This window comes from Rhineura floridana, chromosome 10 (assembly GCF_030035675.1).
Source record: "Rhineura floridana isolate rRhiFlo1 chromosome 10, rRhiFlo1.hap2, whole genome shotgun sequence".
Classification (NCBI taxonomy): domain Eukaryota; kingdom Metazoa; phylum Chordata; class Lepidosauria; order Squamata; family Rhineuridae; genus Rhineura; species Rhineura floridana.
This window is the reverse complement of record NC_084489.1, coordinates 82,635,036-82,660,724: the sequence shown is the minus strand read 5'-3', so window position 1 is coordinate 82,660,724 and position 25,689 is coordinate 82,635,036. Positions and strand designations below refer to the sequence as shown.

The window sequence follows — 25,689 nt, the reverse complement described above, 5'->3', positions numbered from 1 at the left end:
TTCTCTCTCTCTCTCTCTCTCTCTCTCTCTCTCTCTCGCGCGCGCGCGCGCGCGCTTCCTTCCCCACTGAGCAGCGGAAGCCCCGCCTCCTCTCTCCCTCCCTTCCAGGCCTGCCTAGAAAAGACCGGGAAGCCCCGCCCCGCAGCCTCATCCATTCCCCCCTTCTCGCGCCTTGGCTTGACTGACAGGCCTAAGTCCTAAATGGCCACGCCCCGTTGTTTACTGCTCAGGATCGAGAGGGAAAAGACAGCCGGGCGGGCGCGCGAACCTTTTTTTTTTTTTTTTTTTGCCCCCCTCCTTCAATTTGTTGCCTCAGGCGGCGGCGGCGCCAAGCGCTTCTTCCCTCCCGTCCACTTGTTTCTCGGGGGGCGCGCGTGTGCGCGCTCGCTGAGGTCTGAGGGGAGGAAAGAGAAGGTGGGCCGGGCGGGAAAAACAGCTGGATTGCTGAGGGAAGGAAGAGAGGGAGGACGGCGGGAGGAGAAGGCGGCGCCTGTGGCTGGAGCTGACAGGCGGGAGAACGGAGGGAGGCTCCGAGCGAGCGGACGGATCGACGAAACGGGCGGGCTGACGGGAGACGGGGCGGCGGGGGGGGACGGCTGTTGTTTGTTGTTGCTGCTGCTGCTGTGGCGCAGCACGGAGACCGGACGCTGCAGGGCTGCCCCCCCCCGGTTCCTCCTCTTCCTCCCTCTGCCTCGGACTCTTCCCTCCACCCCAGAGGCGACGCGGGGAAGGAGGCAGAGAGGAGGGGGCGGGTGGTGGTTGGGGCGGGTGGTGGTTGGGGCGGGGGGGTGAGAGTGGGATGAGATAATCCCAAGGGGGGGCAGGGGAAGGGAGGGGGGACGGGAGAGTGGCAGGGCTTGATTAGGGGGAGGGGGTTGCTAGGAAAGGGGAGTTGGGGGGCAGTACTTTTCTCTTCCTCTCGGGAAAGGGGCAGCTTTCTAGTGGGAGGGGGCAAGCGAGAGGTGTGTAGTTGAGGTGGTAGACAACTTTGGGGGCAGCCAATTGAAGAGGGGAGGTGTCTCCTGATAAGTGGGGTGAGCCCCATTTCCATTGTTATTATTATTATTGAGGGAAATGACAGATCGGGAGCATGCTTTGGGGGGGTTATGTGCAGGGTGTTTTGCGTTAGGGTTTTTGGGGGAGGGGTGATATAAAGGTTTGGTTTGGGGGTGGGCTTTTTTTAAAAGGGACCAGCTCAGGGCCTCTTGGAGTTGGCAGCCATTAAGGAGGCACAGGGCAAATTGGGGGTTCTCTGGGGTACAAAGGTTAGTTAGCAAACAACTCCCCCCCCAATCTGGGTGTCTGTATTTTTAAAGCTGTCCTGGGGTGGCTGTTCAGGCGGGTATTTTTGTGCCTGGCGTAGGGATTTGGAGCGGCACTAGGTTTATTTTTTTATGCAGAGTGGTGCAGGGTTTTGCTTTTGGTGGGGTAGCCTCTGGATTTTTCTTCTTCTTACTTCCTCCGTTATTTGAAGAAGGAAAGAGGACGAGGCACTACAGAAGAGACCTGTATGCGTGCTACCTTCTATTACTTTTTTTTTTGCTTCGTTCCTGGAGGAGTTTTTTCTCCACGTATAAATCTGCCTGTTGATTTCCTAAAAGGAAAACGAATAATAAACCCATAAACGCACACTGAACCTGCCTTCGGGAGGGAAATAGCCAGGTGAAAACGCACTCTGTTTCCATGGACAACCCATCCATTATCACCCAGGTGACTAACCCCAAAGAGGAAGAAATCCTGTCTTGCTCTCAGGATAAAGGTGAGAAACTGTTATCTGTGGATATGTAATACTGTTTTATGGTTGTCTGCAGATGTGGGCAAGCTGTTCTATAGATATTTTGTAATATTCCTTTCAGCAGTGTGCCTGTGTTGGCTGAGGTTGCTGCATTGGTGCAGCACCTTAAACCTCTTTTAATTTACAGTTTGCCTCAGCCCAATAGTAAATTAAGACAACACTACAGCTATTGAAGAGAAATGCAGTTTTTCCTCTCTCTGCGTTTTGTCTCTACTCCAGTTGGTGTTGAGCGCAACTCATGTAACCTTGTTGTTGCTCTGCCAGCTAGAGTTTGGGCTAGGTCCAAGCTCTAGGGAGGCAGACCTGTATTGAACTTAGTAGGATGGTTTTGAAACCTTGACATTTGGGCACTGAGGAATTTGTGTTTTTTTGAAAGAAGCTAATGTAAACATCCCTTCAAACTGGGGATTAAAATGATTGATCTGGAGACATTTTGTTTAAGGTGTTCTGTGCTGAATCCATCTTTGAGAAACAGATATTTGGCAGCTGAAAATGGCCAGCCAAAGCACTTAGGCATACCAGTTTGAATGTAAAAGATCCTACCCGAAATATACATTGATGGTATCCCTCCAATTTGAAAGCCGGGACAAATTTATTTCCATTTCTTCTTCAGCAAAAGCAAAACTTGCACCAAGACCAAGGTTGATGGATAAAAACTTCAGAATTAAGGAACTTCTTAATTCAACTGTGAAGCGTGAAAGAAACCATTGACTATGCTCTGGATGTTTGATGCCATGAAATGTAATGGGCAGATCTTAAAAATAAGGGACATGAAATAAACCTAGCGGTACAAATGTAGCTGCCAGAAAAAGAATAAAGATTATAATCTTCCTAGTGGCTGCAGATTTATTTCTTCCCATATTAAGAAACATTGCTTGAGTTATGGGAGCCACCTCTTCTACCATAGCGTACCTTGTCTTCTCCAGTTCTCTACTTGTTTAGAGTGGGATAATGTGGGTTAATAGGCAGTAATTTATGTAGTGATCGCTAGAATATCCTGCTGTGGAGTAAGGGTTTGGGATATCATAGTCTCTGTCTACTCTTCTTAATTATCTGATTCCTCCCCCTACCCTCTACTGTTCATATTAATGATCATATAAAACGGGGAACAATTATTTTGAAACCAATTAAATTTTCTCTGTAGTCTACCAAGCCTTAGTTAAAACATTAATTGTGGTTGGATTCTCTTTTTCCTTCCATGGTGAGGAACCTTTCAGATTTTTCAGTGTTCTGAATTGTTCTTTAGTCTTGCCAATGCTTATTGTACATGCTCTTGTAATATGAGGGAGTCCTGATTCTAAGAAGATTGGTCTTCATAAACCCTACAGAGATCTATTTTGTTGTTTTTGGAACACAACCCCACGTATAACCTATAAATATAGTGAAAGAGCTGTGGGATATGAGAAACCAATGTGAGAACTTAATGGCTACATCTGTGCTAAGGTGTTCTGTGAAATGTGAACCATGGTTAAGAGGAAACAGGCTGAGGGATTGCTTGCTTGAATCTCCATCCCCATCTTAACCAGGGCAATGAAACACTTACCATTATAGAAATGATCCCTGCTACTAGTGAAGCTTTAGTAGTAAGGAAATGTTGGCACATTGCTTGCCAGGTGTAAAATGCCCTGGTCCTTTTCATAAGCAAGATGCCAGCAGCACACAGATCCCCATCCAGAATTCCTATTCTGGAGGTTTGGGGGAGAGAAGAAGAAGAGGAGATTCTTGCTGCTACCTTCTCCAAACCACAGCACAAATGAGATAAAATCCTGTCTTCCAAAGCCCTGTGCATGCCAGGGAACTGTGAAAGAGAGGCAATTCGTGGCTGCTGCAAAGTGTGTGCGCAGTAGGCCAGGCCAGCATTTATGGATGCTTGTACTTTATTCAATGTTTTTTATCAACAATATTGACTATGTAGTTGGACAGCATGTCTGCAGCTTTTGTGAGATTTGTATCCAGTCTTTCTCTTGAAAAGTTTAGTGCAGTATTTTTAGCTTCCCTACAGCTCTGTGAGGTAGCTTGAAACTGGAAATGGACTGCCTTCAAGTCAATTCTGACTTATGGTGACCCTATGAATAGGGTGTTCATGGTAAGCGGTATTCAGAGGGGGTTTACCATTGCCTTCCTCTGAGGCTGAGAGGCAGTGACTGGCCCAAAGTCACCCAGGGAGCTGCATGGCTGTGTGGGGATTCAAACCCTGGTCTCCCAGGTCGTAGTCCAACACTCTACAGTGACTTGCCTAAGGATGTCCATTGAAATTCATGGCTGAACAGGGATTTGAACTTGAATTTCCCATATCCATAGCCAACAGTCTAGCCACTGTAGCACTGACATAAATAACATTGTCTGTGCTCTTTGTAAATATCAGCTGTATCCAAGCATGCTTGAGACCAATAGTTAGCTTTGGTCTAATTATGTGGTATCATGCCGCACAAAATGGGTGTGGGTTGATTTTAAAAGGGGATACAGTTACTGGTCAATAATGATCACTCTTGTTGCATCAACAGAAGAAGTAAATTTTGCCCAGCCTGATAAAAGAAGTTGACCCACAAGGGGGTATACTATTTTGGCTAAAGTTGTCTAGTTTATAGCTTGCCTCTGTTATGATTACACTCATAAAACAAGTTGAGAAAATAATGGTATAATACTATTGGGAGCTAGCTTCTAAATGTATTCTGAAAACTTTATACTTAAGTAACAGGAAAGCAACTATATAATGCATACATGAATCAAAATGCTGAGTTTTTGTAATTTTGACGTAGACATTGATAATTTGAGATAGAATGTAACATTTCTAACGCAGGGATTTTTTAAAAAAAACCCATTTATGTAACAAAATAAGTTCCCATTTCTGAGATTTAGGCTTCAATTCTATATGCACTTGTTGAACTCAATAGGACTTGCTTCTGAGTAAATGTAAGATTGCACTGCAATAAAGTTTTGACCTCAAAGCTATGCTGCTTTAGTTTTGTTTATTAAACAAAAGCTTTTTAAAATATTAAGCAGTTTAGAAATGCTTATAAATAAATAATATAAGCTGTTAAATTAGGGATATGGAGCCTGTGGCCTTCTAGGTGTTGTTGGACTCCCATCTCCATTAGCCCCAGCAGACATAGCCAGTGGTTAGAGATAGTGGGTGTTGTCATTCAACATCTTGAGGGTGCCATGTTCCCATCCCTGTGTTTAAATCATATCCCAATAGATTTGGAGTATCAGAAAGCTTTCTGGAAAATTTTCCAATTAGAAAACTTATTGGAAGCCCTAATCACTGCATTTAAAGGATGAGTATGAATTTGAAGGACCATGATGTACATGTGTTCATTACATTAGAAAATCAAGTAAACCTGGAAGCATTGTTGCCTCAGTACTGATCAGTATTGCAAGTTGTCTTAGAGACCAAATACATGTGATATTATATGTGTAGTTTGATATTGCATGCATCTTTTTTTAAAAAAAATTGTTGGCTGTGAGCAGCTTGTTCAGACAGTAGTGTGCAAAGAAGGGTTTCTTAACACTTCCTTCCCATGCCATAATTCTGGCACAGCCCATGCAACAGCACCCACTCACCCAAAAGTGCTATTTTGTGCCAACGGGAGCTTTCCTCTGCTGCCAGTTAACAACTGGTGGGCAACAACTTTAATTGGGACTATGGTGTGTGTAGGGGGGTCAGATTAAAAGTTTTTAAAAATAATGCAACACTGAACTTTAAATGCCTTGAAGTTTACCTCTTGGAGGTAATGGTATTCATAGCTAACTTCCTGATCCAAAGGCTATACTACATATGAGCTATTCTGGCATGCATATTAAGGTTGGGTAGGAAGGTGAGGCCATGTAGAGAGGTATTTGTTGTTGTTTTTATGTGACTTCAAGTTGATTATGATTTATGGTGATCCTATGAATCAGCGGCCTCCAATAGCATCTGCCGTGAACCACCCCATTCAGATCTTGTAAGTTCAGGTCTGTGGCTTCCTTTATGGAATCAATCCATCTCTTGTTTGGCCTTCCTCATTTTCTACTCCCTTCTGTTTTTCCTAGCATTATTGTCTTTTCTAGTGAATCATGTCTTCTCATGATGTGTCCAAAGTATGATAACCTCAGTTTCATCATTTTAGCTTCTAGTGACAGTTCTGGTTTAATTTGTTCTAACGCCCAATTATGTCTTTTTCGCGGTCCATGGTATGCACAAAGCTCTCCTCCAACACCACATTTCAGATGAGTTGATTTTTCTCTTATCCGCTTTTTTCACTGTCCAACTTTCACATCCATACATAGAGATCGGGAATACCATGGTGTGAATGATCCTGACTTTAGTGTTCAGTGATGCATCTTTGCATTTGAGGACCTTTTCTAGTTCTCTCATAGCTGCCCTCCCCAGTCCTAGCCGCCTTCTGATTTCTTGACCATTGTCTCCATTTTGGTTGTTGAAATGCATACTCAGAGCTAAACTAGACATGATGCTAAATATGTCATCAGTTATTTCATCTGTTTTTGTTTGATTAACAGAAGGGGGCAGTTTTCATTGGGACTGCAGTGTGCAGGAAGGGGAGGTTCAATAGTTCCCTCTTCACTCCTAATGAAAATCACTTCCTTGGCTGCTATTAGCCTTTGGGAAAAAAGCTCTATGATCCCATTGAAAATCTCTCTCCCCCCACCATTAAATGGGGGGTGGGGGGAAACCCGAGGTAGTTGTTCATAGTGCATTTAATGTCATGTCAAATTTGGCCCTCAGTGTTTGTCCCAGAGTTGTGGAATTCCCTTCCCATAGAACCCTGAATTCTTCTTGGGAAAGTTGTAAAACTCTCCCCTGGTAAGATCCAGATTAAGCAGGTGCTGGGGAAAAAAAGCAGAAGGATGGTGGTAGGCTTGTGTCCTGCTTGTGGTCTTCCCATAAACATCTGGTTGGCCACTTGTGGGATGCTGGACTAGTCAGATCAAGCAGGGTTCCTATCGTCTTTCAACTTCATTTTAATTGTGTGTTTCTTTTGTATATCACTTTAAACTGTTATCTGCTACAAGCCATTGAGAAGGAGTTGGATAGAAATTGAATTGAGTGCATTTAGGATCACAGCCTGTTTACATGTGAGTATTGTAAGTTTAAATGGTCAAGTTATGCACTCATGCAACATTACTGTTTTCATTAATAAAAATCACTTCATACAATTTACCTCTCTTCACTATTACATATCACTAACTCAGTAAACATCAAGAGGCCACAATGTTGATTTTATTAAGGAAATACAAAAAGCTTGTTTTTGTGTGTATGTCTTAATTGATTCATTCTGCATTATCTTGCTGTCAAAATGAACCCACCTGTTGAAAGCTATAATGCTTTTGAAAGAAGTCTTCCCAGTTTTATTAGCCTGTCTTTAGAAACTTTCTTTACTGAGAATATCATTCACATCTTCTGTGCAAAATAAAAATGCCTAGCAGCTTAAGTATAAATCATACACAAATCATCTGTGCTACCTCCTTTGTGCTGCCTTCTTGTCACATGTGGTGTACCTGAAAGGATGATCAATTCTCTATACACTGCTGTATAAATTCAGTAGTAGCCAAGTAAGGAAGAGGCACTTTCCTGCAATAGCTAGAGGGAGCACTGAAAATCATTAAAGTGAGAGAAAGTTAGTGATGAGTGGATGAAATGCAAATGAGCTGAAATTGTGATGGCCTGGTTGGTAATGGAAGTTTCTTTCAAAGCATATGTAGAAATGTTGTAACAGTGCCTCCCAAATAAGTGTTGATGTATGTAAAGCCATTAACATTACTTTTTTTAGAAATCTCTTGAAATTTACAGCTAAAAGATATGAGATTTTATTTTAATATCCTTATATAAGGGACAACAATGTGACTAGTTTACATAATGCTCCCTCACCAACATTTTTAATGTTCTTATAATGGGCTTTGGATAATAGAGGTTATGTAAATGTATGTTTGTTACTAATTTGGACAATGCTTATAATATCCTGAATGCAAAGCAAAAGGTTTGTACCATATTAGAGCAGTGATGCTACACTTTACAATTGCTATTGTTATAGAGTTCTAGGTGTTAACAAAATTAGTCAAAATGTGCTATCCCTTCTATGCTATCCTCAACTTCAGATACACTCACCTTCAATATTTATAATTAATGTAGGGCTTTAAACATACCTAATCACAAATGTCCTGGTAAGTTCAGGAGTAGGCAGACTTCAGGCTTGCAGGATCTACTTTGTTTTTTTCCCTACAACCCTGAGATTCAACAACTACAGCCTGGTATACAAGACATGCATTAGGAATTAAAGAATTGTGAGCCCAGCAGTTGGTTTGGAGAACCAGAAATGAACTGAGAGTCCTTCCACACAAAAATCCATTTTTGGCAACCAAGATTCCTTCATTTCAGCAGTATAATTTGGGAAGGAGGGGAGTAATTTTGTTGCTCCTATTGTTAAATGACTGGGAGTTAGAAATCCTTGCTAATCTATTACAAATCTCCCAGAGATCTACCACTAGATCCAGATTTACCTTCTCCCACTTTTGCCATAGTTAACCACAGCTCTACTTCAATAAATAGGAACTGTGCAACAGAATCCTTTTCCATGTCTACTGAGATATAAGTCCTGTTGGTTAATTAGACTTATTCCCAGATATGTGTGTAGCAGGGGTGAGGAACCATTTTTATACAGAGGACCAGATCCCGAAGCAGTCAACCTTCTGTGGGCCACTTTTATAATTGTATCATATGACGTCAAGTGCAAGAAGGGTAGGCATGATTTACGCAGGACAATCTTGTGGGCCAAATCTAGAGGCCTGGTTGTGTGCTAAACCTGTAAAATTATTTACTTATCTGAAAATTGCTATTATATAATAAAATATATAGTTGAAAAAGCACAGTGGAAAATGCTCTTGTGGAATGTGGATCCTTATGCAATGGTAACAACTGAAAAACTTACAGTTTTAATGTTGGATGAAAAACCTGTAAAATGTTGTTGTTGTATATTTACATACCACTTTAAAAAGATGTATCTCATTGCTATACAGTAAGATCAATACATAAAATACAAAATAAGTTAAAATAGAAATCACTAATCCAAATTATGGCAACTTATACAGACATGTGATCAGGAAGCCACTTATCCTTTTGATAACTTGTATACAGCATTGGAAATCCTACAGCACTCATATTGGAGAAGACTAAGTGAAAACAGAATGCTAAGTTCTGTGCAGACTGATCATGTTCATAATGGGAACAAAGGTCAACATGCTGTGCAGCTGAACAGTTAAAAATGTACTTTGCATTCCTCTTATCTGTTTTCTCATTTGATGTAACAGTGCATAACTAAAGACATCTGTATGCTTAGGTTTCATTGTTTCCAATAAAATAGTTAATCCCTTGGAGAAGTGAAAGCTCACAGACATATTTCAGCAGACTGCTTCAGAACTGGTTGCCTCTTGTAGAAATCAACTCCTGGACACACAGTTGTGTACAAACGAATATTGATCTGCAAAGCACTTGGGTTCCTTTCCTAGACCTGTCCTATACATGTAACAGAGTGAGGTGTCAGAATTCTGAGATGGTAATCAACTGCAGATTTCAGTGGGAATTAAGCACGCACAATTGTTACTAGTTGTAGTCAAGGGCTTCTAAATGAGATGAAGCTCGGCTGAACTGGGAAAGGGCCATAACTCAGTGGTAGAGCATCTGCTTTGCATGTGTCCATCTCTAGACCTCCTTGGAAAGACTTCCTGTCTGAGACTCTGGAGAGCTGCTGACAGTCAGTGTGGACAGTGGGTTCAATGGACCATTAGCCTGACTCTGCATAAGGCAGCTTCCTAAGTTCCTATTATATTTTATTAATTTATTATTTACATTAACATTTATAAGCCACTTTTTCACTCAAAAGCATACAAAAATAATACAATGAAATGTAAATTCAACAAAACATAAAAATAAACAATAACCATAAAATACTACAGAAGCAAAAAAAAAAACCCCTATAAGAGAGGGAAACAGCAGTTTCCAAGTATGGGTGCACTGTCATTATCAATGAATCTGTGAATGGATAAGTCTAATGGTCATGACTGGTCGCTGTAGACACATCAGCTCTTCTAGATCTAGAGGCTCTTTCAGATCTGTAAAACTGCCTCTCAAAAATGCATTAGATTGGGCAAGAGAATAATGGGACCAATTAGGAAATGCCTACAAAGATGTTTTAAAGATTTGTCTCTGCAAATTATATACTTAAGGAACAGTTTGCTTTCACCCGTATGGGTGTCCCCCACCCCAGTTTCCTGGTGGATTATGGCAAATCTTGCTACACATAAATACTGCTAAGCAGCTGCTGCTCCTTCCCTAGGCGAGGGAACCTTATTTGTTTTCCAAGTACAGTTTGAGTTCTGTATTAGTTTTCCCCTTTCTTCTTTGGAAAACAACAGCTTGTAAAATATACAAATGAATCATCTTGGTTTGAGCTATTTTGTATATGTGCTGTTTTTCTCCTGTCAATAGTAAAAGGAGTTCTTTCCTTCATCCAATAGCAAGGAATCCCTGTAGGAGTTTATAGCTTCTCGATGCCACACACCCTCCGCAGGGGTAAAGGACCTATTAGAATGGTCCGCCCCAGGCGCCTGATGGATCCGGATGGATTCCTGACTGCGCTGGGGGATTTGGAACCTGCTGAAGGTCGTCCGGTCGAAACCCTGGTGACGGAGTGGAACGAGGGAATCACCAGGGCATTAGACTGGGTGGCTCCGAAACGTCCTTTCCCCCTGAACAGAACTCAGACAGCACCGTGGTATACACCTCGGTTGCGAAGTCTGAGACAGGAGGTGAGACGACTAGAACGCCGGTGGCAGAAATCCCACTCTGAAGATGCTCGAACACAGGTTAGAGCAGCAATAGCTGCCTTCCAGGTGGCAATAAAGGCAACAAAGAAAGATTTCTTTGCTGCCTCTATTGCATCCGCAGAGTGCTGTCCCAGGAAGCTGTTCCAAGTGGTCCAAAGCCTGGTCGGTCCAGTTGCTCAGGAACCCTTGGAGCCTTCAAAGGCTTCCTGTGACAAATTGGCAAGGCACTTTGCCGATAAAGTCGAACATCTGAAGAACTCGATTCCGTACGCTGTGGATGCAGTAGAGGATCCAGAGTTAACCAGTTGCAATCCGGTTCAGTGGGATCGGTTCCGGCCTCTTCCTTCTGAGGATGTGGACAAGGTACTTTCAACGGTGAAGCCTACCACCTGTCTGATTGATCCTTGCCCATCATGGTTCCTTATGAACTGCAAGGAGAAATTGGGCGAAGGGATCAGGGCGGTGGTAAATGCATCCTTGAAGGAGGGTGTAATGCCACCGGCCCTCAAGGAGGCAATTATAAAACCCATTCTAAAAAAGTCCTCCTTGGATCCCCAAGTTTTGAACAACTTTCGCCCCATTTCGAATTTGCCATTTTTGGGCAAGATCATTGAGCGAGTGGTGGCTAACCAGTTGTCAGCACACTTGGATGAAACGGATTATTTAGATCCCTTGGCCCCTCACTTGTGGAGTACCACAGGGTTCTATCCTCTCTCCCGTGCTATTTAACATCTATGTAAAACCGCTGGGAGCTATCATCGGGGGTTTTGGGCTGCGGTGTCACCAATATGCTGATGACACGCAGCTCTATCTCTCCTTTAAATCTTCACTGGAGTTGGCTGTAGAGACCTTGTCCAAGTGCCTGGAATCCGTGAGTGGGTGGATGGGAAGAAACAGGCTGAAGCTCAATCCTGATAAGACCGAGGTGCTACTTGTGGGTGACAGGGGAAGGTTGGGTGTTGCTGACCTGAATCTTAATGGGGTAAAATTGCCCCTGAAGGATCAGGTCCGCAGCCTCGGGGTTGTTCTTGATTCCAAGCTGTCCATGGAGGCTCAGATTTTGGCAGTGAGCCGGGCAGCTTGGTACCAACTACACCTCATACGGAGGTTGAAACCCTACCTTCCTATTCATCAGCTCCCACTGGTGGTACATGCTCTGGTTACCTCTCGATTAGACTACTGCAATGCGCTCTATGTGGGGTTACCCTTGAAAACGGTCCGGAAACTACAATTGGTGCAGAATGCGGCGGCACGCCTGCTTACAAACAGCTGCCGCCGTGATCACATCACGCCGGTGTTATTTCATCTACATTGGCTTCCAGTTGTTTTCCGGGCCCAATTCAAGGTGTTGGTCTTAACCTTTAAATCCCTATACGGTCTCGGCCCAGTTTACCTGAAGGAGCACCTCCAGTACCACCAACTAAGCCGCCCGACCAGATCAGCCACACAGGGCCTTCTCTCCGTCCCACCAACGAAAACAGCTAGGTTGGTGGGGACTAGAGAGAGGGCATTCTCAGTGGCGGCCCCCACTCTCTGGAACTCCCTCCCGTTCGATCTTCGCCATGCCCCTTCCCTAGATACATTTCGCCGAGCCTTAAAAACATGGCTCTTTGGACAGGCCTTTGGGGTCCCCGGGGTGGGCTAATTTCTTTATATTGTTTTAAAATTGTCTATTGATGGCCCTGTACTGCCGCTTTTTAAAATGGTTATTGTTGACTGCGCTGTATTTTATTATGTATTGTATTATTATGTATTGTTGAATTTAATGTTGAACGTCGCCTAGAGTGGTTTCGGCCAGATAGGCGACTCAAAAATTAAATTTATTATTATTTATTATTATTATTATTAGCTGAGTGGGAATGACAGATTTAGGGATGCAAATTGCATCTAGTGTCAAGGTTGCTTCAAACAAGATGAATTGATCACATAGACAGCTATTCTCTCTATGTGTGTGTTTAAAAACTTGCAGACTGCATGTAGATCATCTAGTGGCATGGAAATGTTATCAGTTTCAAATGGCCCTGAATAGAAAAGAACCTTCCCCAACTTATTTTGTGCGCAGGAATGTTGATAATGGATGAATGTCATTGGGTTAAGGCCGGACCGTATTTTTTTACTTATCTGGTAGGTAATAGAATCCTGTACATGCCTACTCAGAAGTAAGTCCCTGTAAATCTAATGGGACTTACTCCCAAGTAAGCGAGTATAAAATTGCAGCATAAAGATACCTAAATCCAAAGGGAAGGGTTATATGCTTAATCTCCACAATACTAGTCTAGCCAGCCGAAGTGTATTTTAAGAAGGAAGCTTGCATTATGCTTGCCGTCCTACTGGGAGGAAGGGTGGGATATACATTTAATTAATAAATAAATAATGGTTGACAAATCGCTTGTTAAATGTTGTAACCCTTGTGCAATAAAAAATAAACTTGTACATAGCTGAAGCAGTTTTTCATCACTTGTCCAGTTCAGCTATTTTAGGATATTCTAGCCCAGGCTCAGGACTGCTGGTTTGGAAACACTATGCTCAAGTGTAGGATGAAAAGCTGTCATCTGACTGAGGCAAAGTTAAAATTACCCAGGCAGTCTTAAGAACCTTGCCATTCTTATTTTCTCTTCCTGTTTTGTAAACTCTGTGTTCTGAACACAGAAGGTTTGTATGTAGTATAAACTTGCTTAGACCAGGCAATCCAAAATACCATGTGCTTACCTACTAGAGTGTATGTTCTTGCTATCTGCAAATCTGGAGCTTGAGGCCAAAACTGTTTGCTTGTTTGTTTGTTTATTTTTATTGATTAGATTAATATCCTGCCCTTTCTCCCAGTAGGAGCTCAGGGTGGCCATTTGATGGTGGCAGACCAGAATCTTCAAATGTGGGGTTTCCTCCAAATACTCCTAAAGCAGGGGGTGCAGGTAATGTAAAATGCCCAAATAGATCAATAGGTGGGGGTAGTGAATGTCCCCTTGCCTGCTGTTCTTAACCCCTGCAGTTTAATCTGCTGAAGTGCCTTTTCTCTCTTTTGGAAGGGGAATGCTAGGGGTTGGGGGAAAGAAGGAAATAGTAAGTTGGGGAGGATGTGTTCAGGTTCCCTTGCCTGCATGCCCCTTTGGGCCTTAAAATACACAGACTATGTTTTACAAATGCTTTGAGGTTCTAGTGTACCTTCTGACATGTTTTCACAAGATGGGATGTGTTATGTTTTCCAGCTGATCTCCCTGTTTTCCTTTTTTCTCTCTCTTCTTAAATGTATTTGGTGTGCAGAAAGTTGCCTTGCCACCTTTACTTTGCATCTATCGTCCTGCTCTTAATGCTTGGTCGGTATCCATGGGGGGAAAAATTTCTTTGACAGAATCGTTACTGCTCCATTAGCATTGCTCTTCTCTTGACCTCTTCCTCTACAGGAAATGTTAGTGTGTGTTGCTGGTTTAAAGGTTAACTGTTGGGGAAATGTTTCTAATTGATGATTATGTATATAATTATCTCCCATAAATGCTGTTAAGTTTTAGGCCTGATTGTGGTAGATGTTAGCTGTGTGTGCCCCACTTAGCTTGCCAAATTGCCTCTTGTTGTTGTTATGTGCCTTCAGGTCAATCACGACTTATGGCGACCCTATGAATCAACGACCTCCAATAGCATCTGTCGTGAACTTCCCTGTTCAGATCTTGTAAGTTCAGGCCTGCAGCTTCCTTTATGGAATCAATCCATCTCTTGTTTGGCCTTCCTCTTTTTCTACTCCCTTCTGTTTTTCCCAGCATTATTGTATTTCTAGTGAATCATGTCTTCTCATGATGTGTTCAAAGTATGATAACCTCAGTTTCATCATTTTAGCTTCTAATGATAGTTCTGGTTTAATTTGTTTTAACACCCAATTATTTGTCTTTTTCACAGTCCATGGTATGCAGAAAGCTCTCCTCCAACACCACATTTCAAATGAGTTTATTTTTCTCTTATCCGCTTTTTTCACTGTCCAACTTTCACATCCATACATAGAGATCGGGAATACCATGATCTGAATGATCCTGACTTTAGTGTTCAGTGATACATCTTTGCATTTGAGGACCTTTTCTAGTTCTCTCATAGCTTCCCTGTCCAATCCAAGCTGCCTTCTGATTTCTTGACTGTTGTCTCCATTTTGGTTAATGACTGTGCCATGGTACCTGGTTGGCCACTGTGAGAACAGGATGCTGGACTAGATGGGCCACTAGCCTGATCCAGCAGGCTCTTCTTATGTTCTTATGTTCTTATGGTATTGATAATCCTTGACAAGTTCAATGTCCTCATTGTCAACTTTAAAGTTGCATTAATCTTCTGTTGTCATTACTTTAGTCTTCTTGACGTTCAGCTGTAGTCCTGCTTTTGTGCTTTCCTCTTTAACTTTCATCAGCATTCGTTTCAAATCATTACTGCTTTCTGCCAAGAGTATGGTATCGTCTGCATATCTTAAATTATTGATATTTCCCCCACAATTTTCACACCTCCTTCATCTTGGTCCAATCCCGCTTTCTGTATGATATGTTCTGCGTATAGATAAAATAACTAGGGTGATAAAATACACCCCTGTCTCACATCCTTTCCGACAGGGAACCAATTGGTTTCTCCATATTCTGTCCTTACAGTAGCCTCTTGTCCAGAGTATAGGTTGTGCATCAGGACAATCAGATGCTGTGGCACCCCATTTCTTTTAAAGCATTCCATAGTTTTTCATGATCTACACAATCAAAGGCTTTGCTGTAATCTATAAAGCACAGGATGATTTCCTTTTGAAATTCCTTAGTCCATTCCATAATCCAATGTATGTTTGCGATATGATCTCTGGTACCTCTTCCCTTTCTGATTCCAGCTTGGCATTTCTCGCTCCGTGTATGGTAAGAGCCTTTGTTGTAGAATCTTGAGCATTACTTTACTTGCATGGGATATTAAGGCAATAGTTTGATAATTACTGCATTCCCTGAGATCCCCTTTCTTTGGAATTGGGATGTATATTGAACGCTTCCAGTCTGCGGGCCATTGTTTAGTTTTCCATATTTCTTGACAAATTTTTGTCAAAATTTGGACAGATTCAGTCTCAGTAACTTGTAGCAACTCTATTGGTATGTCATCTGTTCCTGGTGATTTGTTTCTTCCAAGTATTTTAAGAGCAGCTTTCGCCTCACATTCTAAAATTTCTGCTTCTTCATCATACGGTTCCTCCGTGAATAAATCTGTCATCCTTGCATCTCTTTTATAGAGTTCTTCAGTATATTGCTTCCATCTTCCTTTTATTTCATCTCGGTCAGTCAGTGCGTTCCCCTGTTGGTTATTCAGCATCCCTACCCTTAAAGGTTTAAATTTCCCTTTCATTTCTCTAATCTTTTGGAACAGGGCTCTTGTTCTGCCCTTTTTGTTGTCCTCTTCTATTTCTATACAATAACTGTAGTAATAGTTCTCTTTGTCCCTACATACTAGTCGTTGTATAGTTGCATTTAGGGTTCTGACCGTGTTTCTATCTCCTTTTGCTTTTGCTTTCCTTCTCTCTTTAACCATTTTAAGAGTTTTTTCAGTCATCCATTGAGGTCTTGCTCTCTTTTTAACGAGAAGTATTGTTTTTTTGCATTCTTCCCTGATAATGTCTCTGACTTCATCCCATAGTCCTTCTGGTCCTCTGTCAACTAATTTTAAAGCCTCAAATCTGTTATTTGATCTTTATATTCTTCTGGGATGTTATTTAAATTGTATTTTGGCGTTGTGATTGCTTTGTTGTTCTTTTTTAGCTTCACTCTGATTTTTGATATGACCAGTTCATGATCTGTACCACAGTCTGTTCCTGGTCTTGTTTTTGCAGAAAATTGCCTCTAGAAATTGCCTCTAAATTGCCTCTAAAAAGAAACATTTGACTAGGGTTGCACCAGGGCATCATGAAGACTGCTGTAGCATTCACAGTTGTTGCGAGAGCTATCCACTACAGTAATTGCAATCAATATAAAATGTATAGGTATGCTGTCTTGCGGCAAAGTTATGGTGTATTACACTGTTATCTGAAAAATGTGGAAAGGTATTACTGGTATGGGTTCTGCTTAATACTGAGTACTCAGACTTGTTTCTTCACTAAGCTGGGCACTAAATTACAGTTTAGATAGGGGAAAAATGCAAGGAGCTGGCTGGTTGTAGATTCATTAGTGTTGCAGTAATAAAAATGAAGGACGCTGCAGCAAGGAAGTAAAGCTTGGTCCAAAAGTCTATTAGCTTTGTCAGCACTTCGGGAGGAAGATAAATTATCTAAAGTTTAGAATCTTGTGGCTGGAATTACATCTACTGTCATTTTAAATGCACTGAGTACTTCTAAATCAAATGCATTAGCTGCCCCTATTTTCAGTGGGCCATATTTTCAACACAGGCAGTGCCTTGCACACTAAATTGCAAGTGTGGCATGGGACTCCTTGCATTGCTTATAGGATGTTTTTAGACTGTCAACCATTCCCATATTAGTATATCACACATTAGATACAAAATAACCGCTTTCTTCTGACCATGTGATCCATGTAGCTGAATGTCATCTACTCTATCAGCAGCTCTCCAGGGTTTTTCTTGGCCTGTAATAATTTGACTGGTGATGCAGGATGTGCTCCTGTTACTGATCTGATGTAAACACCTATGCTTAAAACTAGTGCGGACTTTACTGCATTTTAAGATTGCTACTAAAGTAAAGACAGCAATATCATGCAGTCTGTACTGTCGTCATCATCATCATCATCAACAACAACAACATTATATTACCCTCCCTTCATCCACAAGTCCCAGGGTAGGTTACAACAATTTTATAATACGGAATTAAAAACAACCAAAATTTAATCACTTATGCTCATGCCGTAAAAGTGGCTTATTGTGGTTGCTATGTTCAGAATAGCTCATAGTAGTATCTAGAACTGTTACTGAGCCACACCTGGAGGGGGGAGAGAGGGGGATCTGAAGTAGATTTTTGTGAGTGGCAGTGTAAGCTAGATTATTTTTGTGTGTGCCAGGTGAAACCCAGGATTGAACAGCTAGAATTATCTAGTTTCCATTACTGTTTTTAGAAAGTGTACTGAAATCCTAGTGACTTCTCTTGGTATGCAGACTCTTTGCTTTAGCTAAAGTTTTAAATACTTATTTTAAAAATTGATGCCCTGCTTGAGTTGATCAAGGCAGCTTGCAAATATAAAAACCAACATAAAAGCAGCAATGATCCAATCAAACTTAAAACAGCAGCAAGGAGACATCACCTTCAGAAAATGGCATTTTAGACCCTTCAGAGGCCCGCTGTGAATTGTTTGCCAGGCACTTTGAGCATAGCTTGCCTCCATAGCCGTCTTGATGCCCCATCCATATCTACTGTAGTCCCTAGTAAGGTGTCTGGTGCAACATCTACTGCAACTTCTTAGGATCAGTTTCAGTTGATGTGGCCTAATGACATGGACAAGGTGCTTGCAACGAAGTGGCCAACAATGTTTCCTCTCGACCCTTGCCCTTCTTGACTTATTAAACTTGCAGAGGGGGGTATGACCAAATGGATCTAGGGTGTGGTCAATGCACCTTTGCGGGAGGGAGTGGTCCCAACCACCCTGAAAGTGGCGGTGATCCAACCACTCCTGAAAAAGCCCACCCTGGACCCACTGGTTTGTGACGACTGCCTGGTTGCAAATACTCCCTTTTTAGGGAAGATGATTAAGAGGGTTGTGATGCAAGCATTGCAAGTACTCTTGGATGAAACAGATTATCTTGACCCATTCCAATCGATGTTCAGGCCTTGTTATGGGACTGAATCAACCTTGGTCACCCTGATGGATGACCTTTATCGGGAGAAGGACAGGAGGAATGCAGCCCTGTTGTTGGCTTTTGATTCCATTGACCATGGCATCCTGGGCCGTCTTGGTAAGATGGGTATCAGAGGCACTGTTTACAGGTGCATAATTTCTGTAGGAACTTGTCATAACTTTACTGAATATACACAAGCCTTTTTTCCCCCTTTCTGTTGAAGTCAGTGATTAATTTTGTAGGTGTTTGCAGACAATATTGTTTCCAGTGTGATGATGTTAGCAAGATTAGTGGTTTGTTTTCGTTTTAAATGCTGGAAGTTCTAATGAGCAAGGCTTCAATATACAGAATTAAATTTGAAGCCCCAGCTTCCTGTATAAGGGAGGCTTGAGTGTGTATGAACAGCAGAGGCAACCAAAAGGAAAAAGGGTAATAGGGTCAACATGGAAGATTCAGTTTAGTCTGTCATTGGCCAGCCACTGCTGGGTGGACTTTCTGCCTTGAGAGGGGGCTATTTTGTGTACTTGCTCTCTGTGAAGCTGTTTGGGCAAGCCCAATAAGTATGTTTGACAGCTTCATTTCCCAAAACAACCTGCTTTTACTTCTTAAAAAGGGAAAAAGAACATGGGTAGGCGTTTTACATATATCAGTGTTGAAAAATCTATTGAAATATGGAGATACTTGAAGTAAGTGTATAAAACAAATAATGTTGAGGGGGGAACTGGATTATTTTGAAACAAGACCATGAGGGTTATAGCCCTTATTTTGAACTGAATTGTTGAATTTTGTTTCAACATTAAAGTTGGAATACATGATTTGAATTCTTTAGAAAGATAATTAGGCTTTCCTATTAAACCTTTGTGTATGCTTCTTCATATAAACTGTTTCTCATGTGCAAAAGCTTCTGATCCCTTTAGGTGGATACTCTATTGTGTTCCATTTCAGATTCAGGTCAATGACTCTTTGTTTTAGCAGATGCATCTTCTACTTCTGCTACACAAGTCTTTTTCCACCTCTGTATTCTATATCCTTTTTCTTGCCAACAAGCAGGACCAGAAGATCAAAGAATCCTGCAGCCTTGCAGCTATCCTGAAACTTAACATTTCTTTGTAGATAATAGGAACTCAGTCATCTAGCTCCTATGTGTTGCAGGCCACAGTATAGTCACTTTTACTGGCTTTTTTTTAAGGTGGCATTGTTTTAAATAGGTGCTTCAAAAGGCTTCTGGTGTTGGTAAAAGTTTAAAGGGGAGATGCCACAAAAAATCCTGACCTTTTTAGAACCTGAAATCAGATTCTTGTGGCTTTGCACGTCTGTATTCATCTCCTGACTTGTCAGGCTTTTTCTGTGGCAGTGCCAATTTATCCCAGAAATTCTGCTGGACATCTGGTTCATTCAGGATGGAATGCAACATTGTGATTATAAGCAGGGCCTGTACTTCTACATCCTGACATATTGGACAGGCAAGGGAAACTGACTTCAAAGAGAGAAGAAGGAACTAACCACCATAGCAGAAGCCTTCCACGGGCAGCTGGAAGCAAGTTTTGTGTGCTGGATTAATTCCCCCTTCCTTTAGTCAATTCCAGTGGACAGGGTAAGAAGTTTTGGCTGCATAGCTATATAGCCTTCACCATCCATTGCCTGCAAATGATCAGCTAAAAATGTATCCTCTTACTTGAGATTTCTTTAGTTTCAGTTCCTGCAACTGAACACAAATGAGTAATCTTCAGATCAGTATTCTATGGACAAGGCCTTTGGAACGTGGCCAGGCAGCATCTTGTAAGCATGTTGCCTTTTAGGTAATTTTGTCCAGGCTGTGTAGATCCCCCCCGGCTGTTGGTTTTAATATGTTGAAGCTTCTCTAGTGCTCTTAGAATCATGAAAGCTTCTATGTGCTTTCTGGTCACCTGTTGCTTTACAACCTATTTTGAATCTGTGGTGATCTCATGAATATGGGAAGGGTATGTGTGATTCTGCTGAGAAAATGTATACAGTACCTTGCACCTCTCTGCTTTGATGAGATCATAAAGAATTACATATTTTGACATTATACGTCCTATCTTGAAGCCTGATATAAAAATAAATATAGGCTTTATTTGCATGACTTGCAGGAAGTCTTTATTTACATGGTGGTCAAAACACTTTGCTGTTATTAGCAATCTTACAGGTAGAGAGCTGTTTCAGAATTCAAAAGAGTGTTCTGTAGCACACTTAAGTTATTTCAAGCATGTACAATAATAGGATTTGTGTGCCTTGGAAGAGCAGAGGATAAAGAAAGAAGTAAAGTTTAAACTGAATTTCTGTGTTGAGAGGCACATCTCATCAATTCCCAATGTTGCAAACAAGTAATGTGTGATAGCTGTCTCAATCCAACTGTGTTTGAGAGCTTCCCAGGGGCATCTGTTTGACCATAGTTTGACATATTGCAGTTGAAGATATTTTAGTATTATTTTGTTATTCATTGTATTTTTATGCTATTTTATGTTCACCGCCCAGAGAGCTATTGCTAGTCGGGCGGTATATAAATTTAATAAATAAATAAATAAAATAAATCTCCAGTCTGATCCAAGATGGCTGCTATTATGCTTGTCTGTCTACTGTCTTGAAATACACTTCAGTGAAATCTGTTGTAGTATGGTTTTGCAATTGTTAGAACAAAGCGTAACCAATCTCAACATTATTTGCTACACAGTGAATGAGCAATTGACATTTCAGTGTATTGTCTAACAAATGTAAATCTGTTTACAGGCTAATTGTCATTACATTGTAAAGATGTGCTCATTTGCTGCTGTAGAAACTAGTGCCATGCATATTGCTCAGAGAAGAATCTTTCTTCATGTGAACAGCAGACCAACCTTATCCTGGCTGTCTTGAAGTTTAAAAAAGTGTTATATAAAACTGTTCCTATTCTGCTGTCAGAAGGCTTCTAGTTTGTTTTAAGGCCCAATTTATATGTTCAGCAGAATCCAGTGATAAAGCTTATCCTGAGCTCTACTACTGCAGACTACTGGTAGGGCATGCATATTTTGTATAATCCTATGTCCCTACTCATAGAAAAATAGCGAAGGAGATAGGCTGAAATTTCTCCTTGGCATGCTATCTTCCAGGTAGTTTTTAATATGGGTGAGCATTCAAACACTACTTGGATTGTATCCAGTACTTGCACAAGATAAATTCACATCCTCCCTGCCCTACTATAGGCCCCTGGGTTCATCAAAAAACCCCTCCTGTGTGTCAGGACCCCCAGGAAAGGCCTAGGATATTGGAAGATGGTTAGTGATACATAAATGTCATTAGAACACTTTTTGGGTTAGATATATGAGGAAAAAAATGTCTAATGGAGCACTATATTTTTTCAGCCTTCTATTTGCTTATATGAAATAAAATGTGGAGTAACTGAATCCTGTTCATAGCTCTCATTGCTTAGATTGCAGGACAGCCAGTAACAAAAGGCTGCTATACACTGGAAAATTAACATAGAGAGACCCCCTCTCTTTCCCCCCCTTCTAGGTAGCAAGACTTTATTCTGACAATTGTTTTGTCTGATCCTGATTGCAACCCCCATGTTTAGGTCACAATACACTCTCTAGTTCACTGTCCTTGCCCCAACTCTTCTCTTTATGCTTTCTTCTACCTTGGTGGTATTGGAGCAATTTCTGGTGTACCCCTATCTGGTCTCATTTAGCTGTCCATGCAGTTATTGACCATATCCTCCAGAGGTATAGCTCATGACAAGTGATGGGCTCAAATAGGAGCTGGAACAAATCTACACTTTTCTTTTGCTATGGACAGATCATTAGATCTTAACCTCCAATTCTTACCTGCAAAAGGGGATTAATAGCCACCTATTTCATTGTGGTAGAGAGAGCAAAATGATTGTAGTAATAAATCCTTGCCAGGGATTGCTATTACTTGAAGCTGAATGCCTTGTGTATTTCAGTGGCCTTCATTCACAAATCTTGCAAGTTTTCCTCACTTGTATTATTTAAATCCCTTGTGACTAACTTAGAAATGCAGGGGGGTGCCTTCATATATGTTCCCAAACATATTATGTGCTTGGATGAGGACTGGAGAGAAATCTTACACGTTCCCAGGAGCCTATCAAAATATCTATATGCTGAGATGACTGGCAGAAATAAAATTCTTGGCTTTTGTTTAGATCACAGGTAAATGAATGAAAGGCAACTTGCTGCATAAGCTTCAAAAATATTTTTTTCTTTGCATTTATGCAGTTGGCCATTGGCATTGCTTTTCATTAATTTATGAAAAGCAGTTAATTATATAAGCACAGCTTTGCTATTTGGTACTCAATCAGGAAGGTTTTAGGCATTCTGGGAGCCAATAAGCCTTCTCATCGCAATTTTCTCCATTATTGAATCATTAGCTGGCTTGTGAAGACTTCAGAAGAGTTCGTTAGGGCTCAGTTAAGAGTCAAGCAGCCTCGAGGATTGCAGGTGGCAAGTTGGTTTAGGCATAAATTGCATGGTTTCCAAAGGTATTTTGTGACAGTTACAGTTCTCTACCGAAAACTTCGGCAGAGGGAAACAACACTGTTTGAGGCTTGGTAACAGCTGGATTTTAAAAGGTCACTTTGGATTACTTGGTGCTTAAGATGTCAGTTTATTAAATTAAATTTTATTACAATCACACTTGTCATCATTTTACTTAGCTTGGAGTGGTATGTGTATACTCAGACCAGACCAATATTCTCCTTGAAGGAAGCTTCCTTGAACACTAGTGGAAAGGGGAAGGAAAACTTTTAAATATAATTTTGTGTTCAAACTTAGCAATGGAAACAGTTTGTTAACTACCGTATATTCCGGCGTATAAGACGACTTTTTAACCCCGGAAAATCTTCTCCAAAGTCGGGGGTCGTCTTATACGCCGGGTGCTGAAAAAGAGCGGGAAAATTAAGTAAAAAAAAAAGCTGCAGCGGGAGTGGAAGCAGTCGCAGCCGCCGTCCAGAGAGACCGTCGCGGTGAGGAAGGCAACGCAGCGAGGCTCAAGAAGTTACTGCCCTGAGGAGGGAAGCCTCGGCAGAGCCTGAGACGAATTGACTCGAAACGGCCAGATACAGGAGGGAGAAGCCACAAAAGGCTCCCAGGGAGAACTTGGGCAAACGGGGGGTAACGGCGGGAGCTGCAGCCGCAAGCTCCCGCTGGGAATAGAGAGAACCGCAGCCGCGGTCTCTCTGATGGCCGTTAGACGAAAAACAGGAAAAATTAGCAACCCAGGTCAGGAAGAATCCCCCCCCCCAAGGGAGTTCCCCAGGAATAACAACAACCTTTTAAAACAGCAAGCGCGGCCGCCTTGGATTCCTGCCTGGCTTTCTAAGGGTTAAATTATAGGGATTGATTCCTAGAGAGGCAGGAAATCTGGGAAGGAGCGTCTGGGTCCTCCAGCGCATGATCTCCTCGCCGTCTTGCCTTCTGCACGATCCTTGGAGGCTGATGCGTGGAGGGAGCAAAGCGATCTTACCGCGAGGTTCCTCCTTCAACCCGGAGCAGCCTGAAATAGGAGGCAAAGTTTCACCTCCGCCTCTGTCCAGCCCGCCCCATCCGCGCGGGGAAGCTGGCCTTTCTCCTCCGCGCCCAGGAGGACCTGGTGAGCCCCCAGCCACGCTTGTCCACTTGGGTGAAGGGACAGAAAGAGAGAGAGAGAGGTGAGGCGGGCTGGAGAGAAGGGGACGGGGAAGTCCCAAGTGGGGTTTCCAGCCAGAATCTGGAGGGAAAAGACTTGGGGAGGGGGGCGCTGAGAAGATCAATCGAAATCTCCCCTCCTCAGTGGGGCGATGTTCTGGGCCACGTGATAATCCCTGGATTTAGGAGCATAGTAAACTACCTTATATAAGACTTATATAGTCTTATATGGTGAGTATATCCCAAACTCTATATTTTAACTGGAAAAGTTGGGGGTCATCTTATACGCCCAGTCGTCTTATACGCCGGAATATACGGTAGCTACTAATAACTTGTATAATCTGTCTTACTGCTACTATTATTTTTCTTTTAATTTGGTGGTCCTTCAGATGATAAGCCCACTAAAACAAAAAGCGTGCCAAAATGTCATTGGAGACTGAGCCAAAAGTGCCTCAGAGGAGGGAGTTTGAGTGCTCCAACCAAGAATGCTTTGTCCTGTGTACCAGCCAACCAGCTGGTGGAAGAATGTGAAGCAAGATCTCCATCAAAGACATGAATTGGAGGGCAGGATGAGTTAGTCCTTTAAATGTGTTCGTCCCAAACTCCTTACGGTTTTAAATGTAACCAGCACTTTGGAACTGAGCCCAGAAAATGGGCTGGAACCAATCTTGATTGTACAATATGAGAGTGACATGCTCTGAAAACAAGCCCCGGTCACCACTCTAGCTACCTGTGTCTTAGTTGAATCATCTCAACACCAACACCCTGGGCTCCTATTGGGAGAAAGGGCAGGATATAAATCTAATAAATAAATACTCTTCAAAGGCAGCCCCACATAAAGCACATTGTGATAATCCTACCTGGATGTGACCAAGGTATGAGAGAGTGGCCAGACCTCCTTTCTCCAGAAAAGGGCTCAGGTGACACAGTTTCTGAAGCTATGCAAAGGCACTCTGCAGTCAGCTGCCACCCCAACCATACAATAGCAAGGTCATGTGAGCATGGTCTTCAAGGGGAATGCAACCCTTGTACTTCAGGATGTATGTCTAGCCTTGTGTCTTGTTTCTTCCTGACCAAAAGCATATCTGTCTTGTCTGGTTTAATTTTTCAGTTTGGTATGTCTTTTTGTATGCCGCTTTTCCACAAAATGGCTCACAACATATCAAATGAACAGTGAATATAACAATTCAGAAAACATATTAGAAGCAATCTACATCTAATTCATCATTGACTTCGGACAATGGTTCAGTAATTACCTTTACTTTATTGTTCATCCTGTGTTACATATATTGAGAACTTGTTTCCCATTGTAGGGCTAGATAATCAGTCATAGACTGTTCTGTTTATATAAGACCTCTGTGGAGAACATAGTTTGCTGTTTGAGCATACTCAGAATCTTCCAGCCCAAAATGTTTTAAAACAAATGAAGAAAGACAAGAGTTTTATGAACTCCCAGCATGCCTCCTAGTGCTGAGTTAGTGCTTGAAAGCTTCTTCGGAGATTCTGTCAGAAATTTCACAGCCAAGGAGTACTACAAGGTCCGTGTCTGAGGTTGAATAATAGGCTATTCTGTCATTGGTTATTAAGTCTGAGCAGTTACCATGGCCTGGTAGCCAAACTGATGTCTTAAGTTTCTTCCTTACTACTAGTCCTTTTCTCTGGAAT

At 42.0% G+C, this 25,689-nt stretch overlaps 1 protein-coding gene across 2 annotated transcripts in view; it reads left to right on the top strand.

The window, feature by feature from the left end:
• Positions 1-898: 898 nt before the first annotated feature.
• The window catches only part of CTDSPL (CTD small phosphatase like), a 91,595-nt gene continuing 66,804 nt past the window's right edge, over positions 899-25,689 (top strand). For both annotated transcript variants that reach the window (XM_061585666.1, XM_061585665.1), the window contains exon 1: positions 899-1,759. In XM_061585666.1, the coding sequence (XP_061441650.1) occupies positions 1,684-1,759 (76 nt within the window). In that variant the 5' untranslated portion in view covers positions 899-1,683. The remainder of the gene's footprint in view (positions 1,760-25,689) is intronic.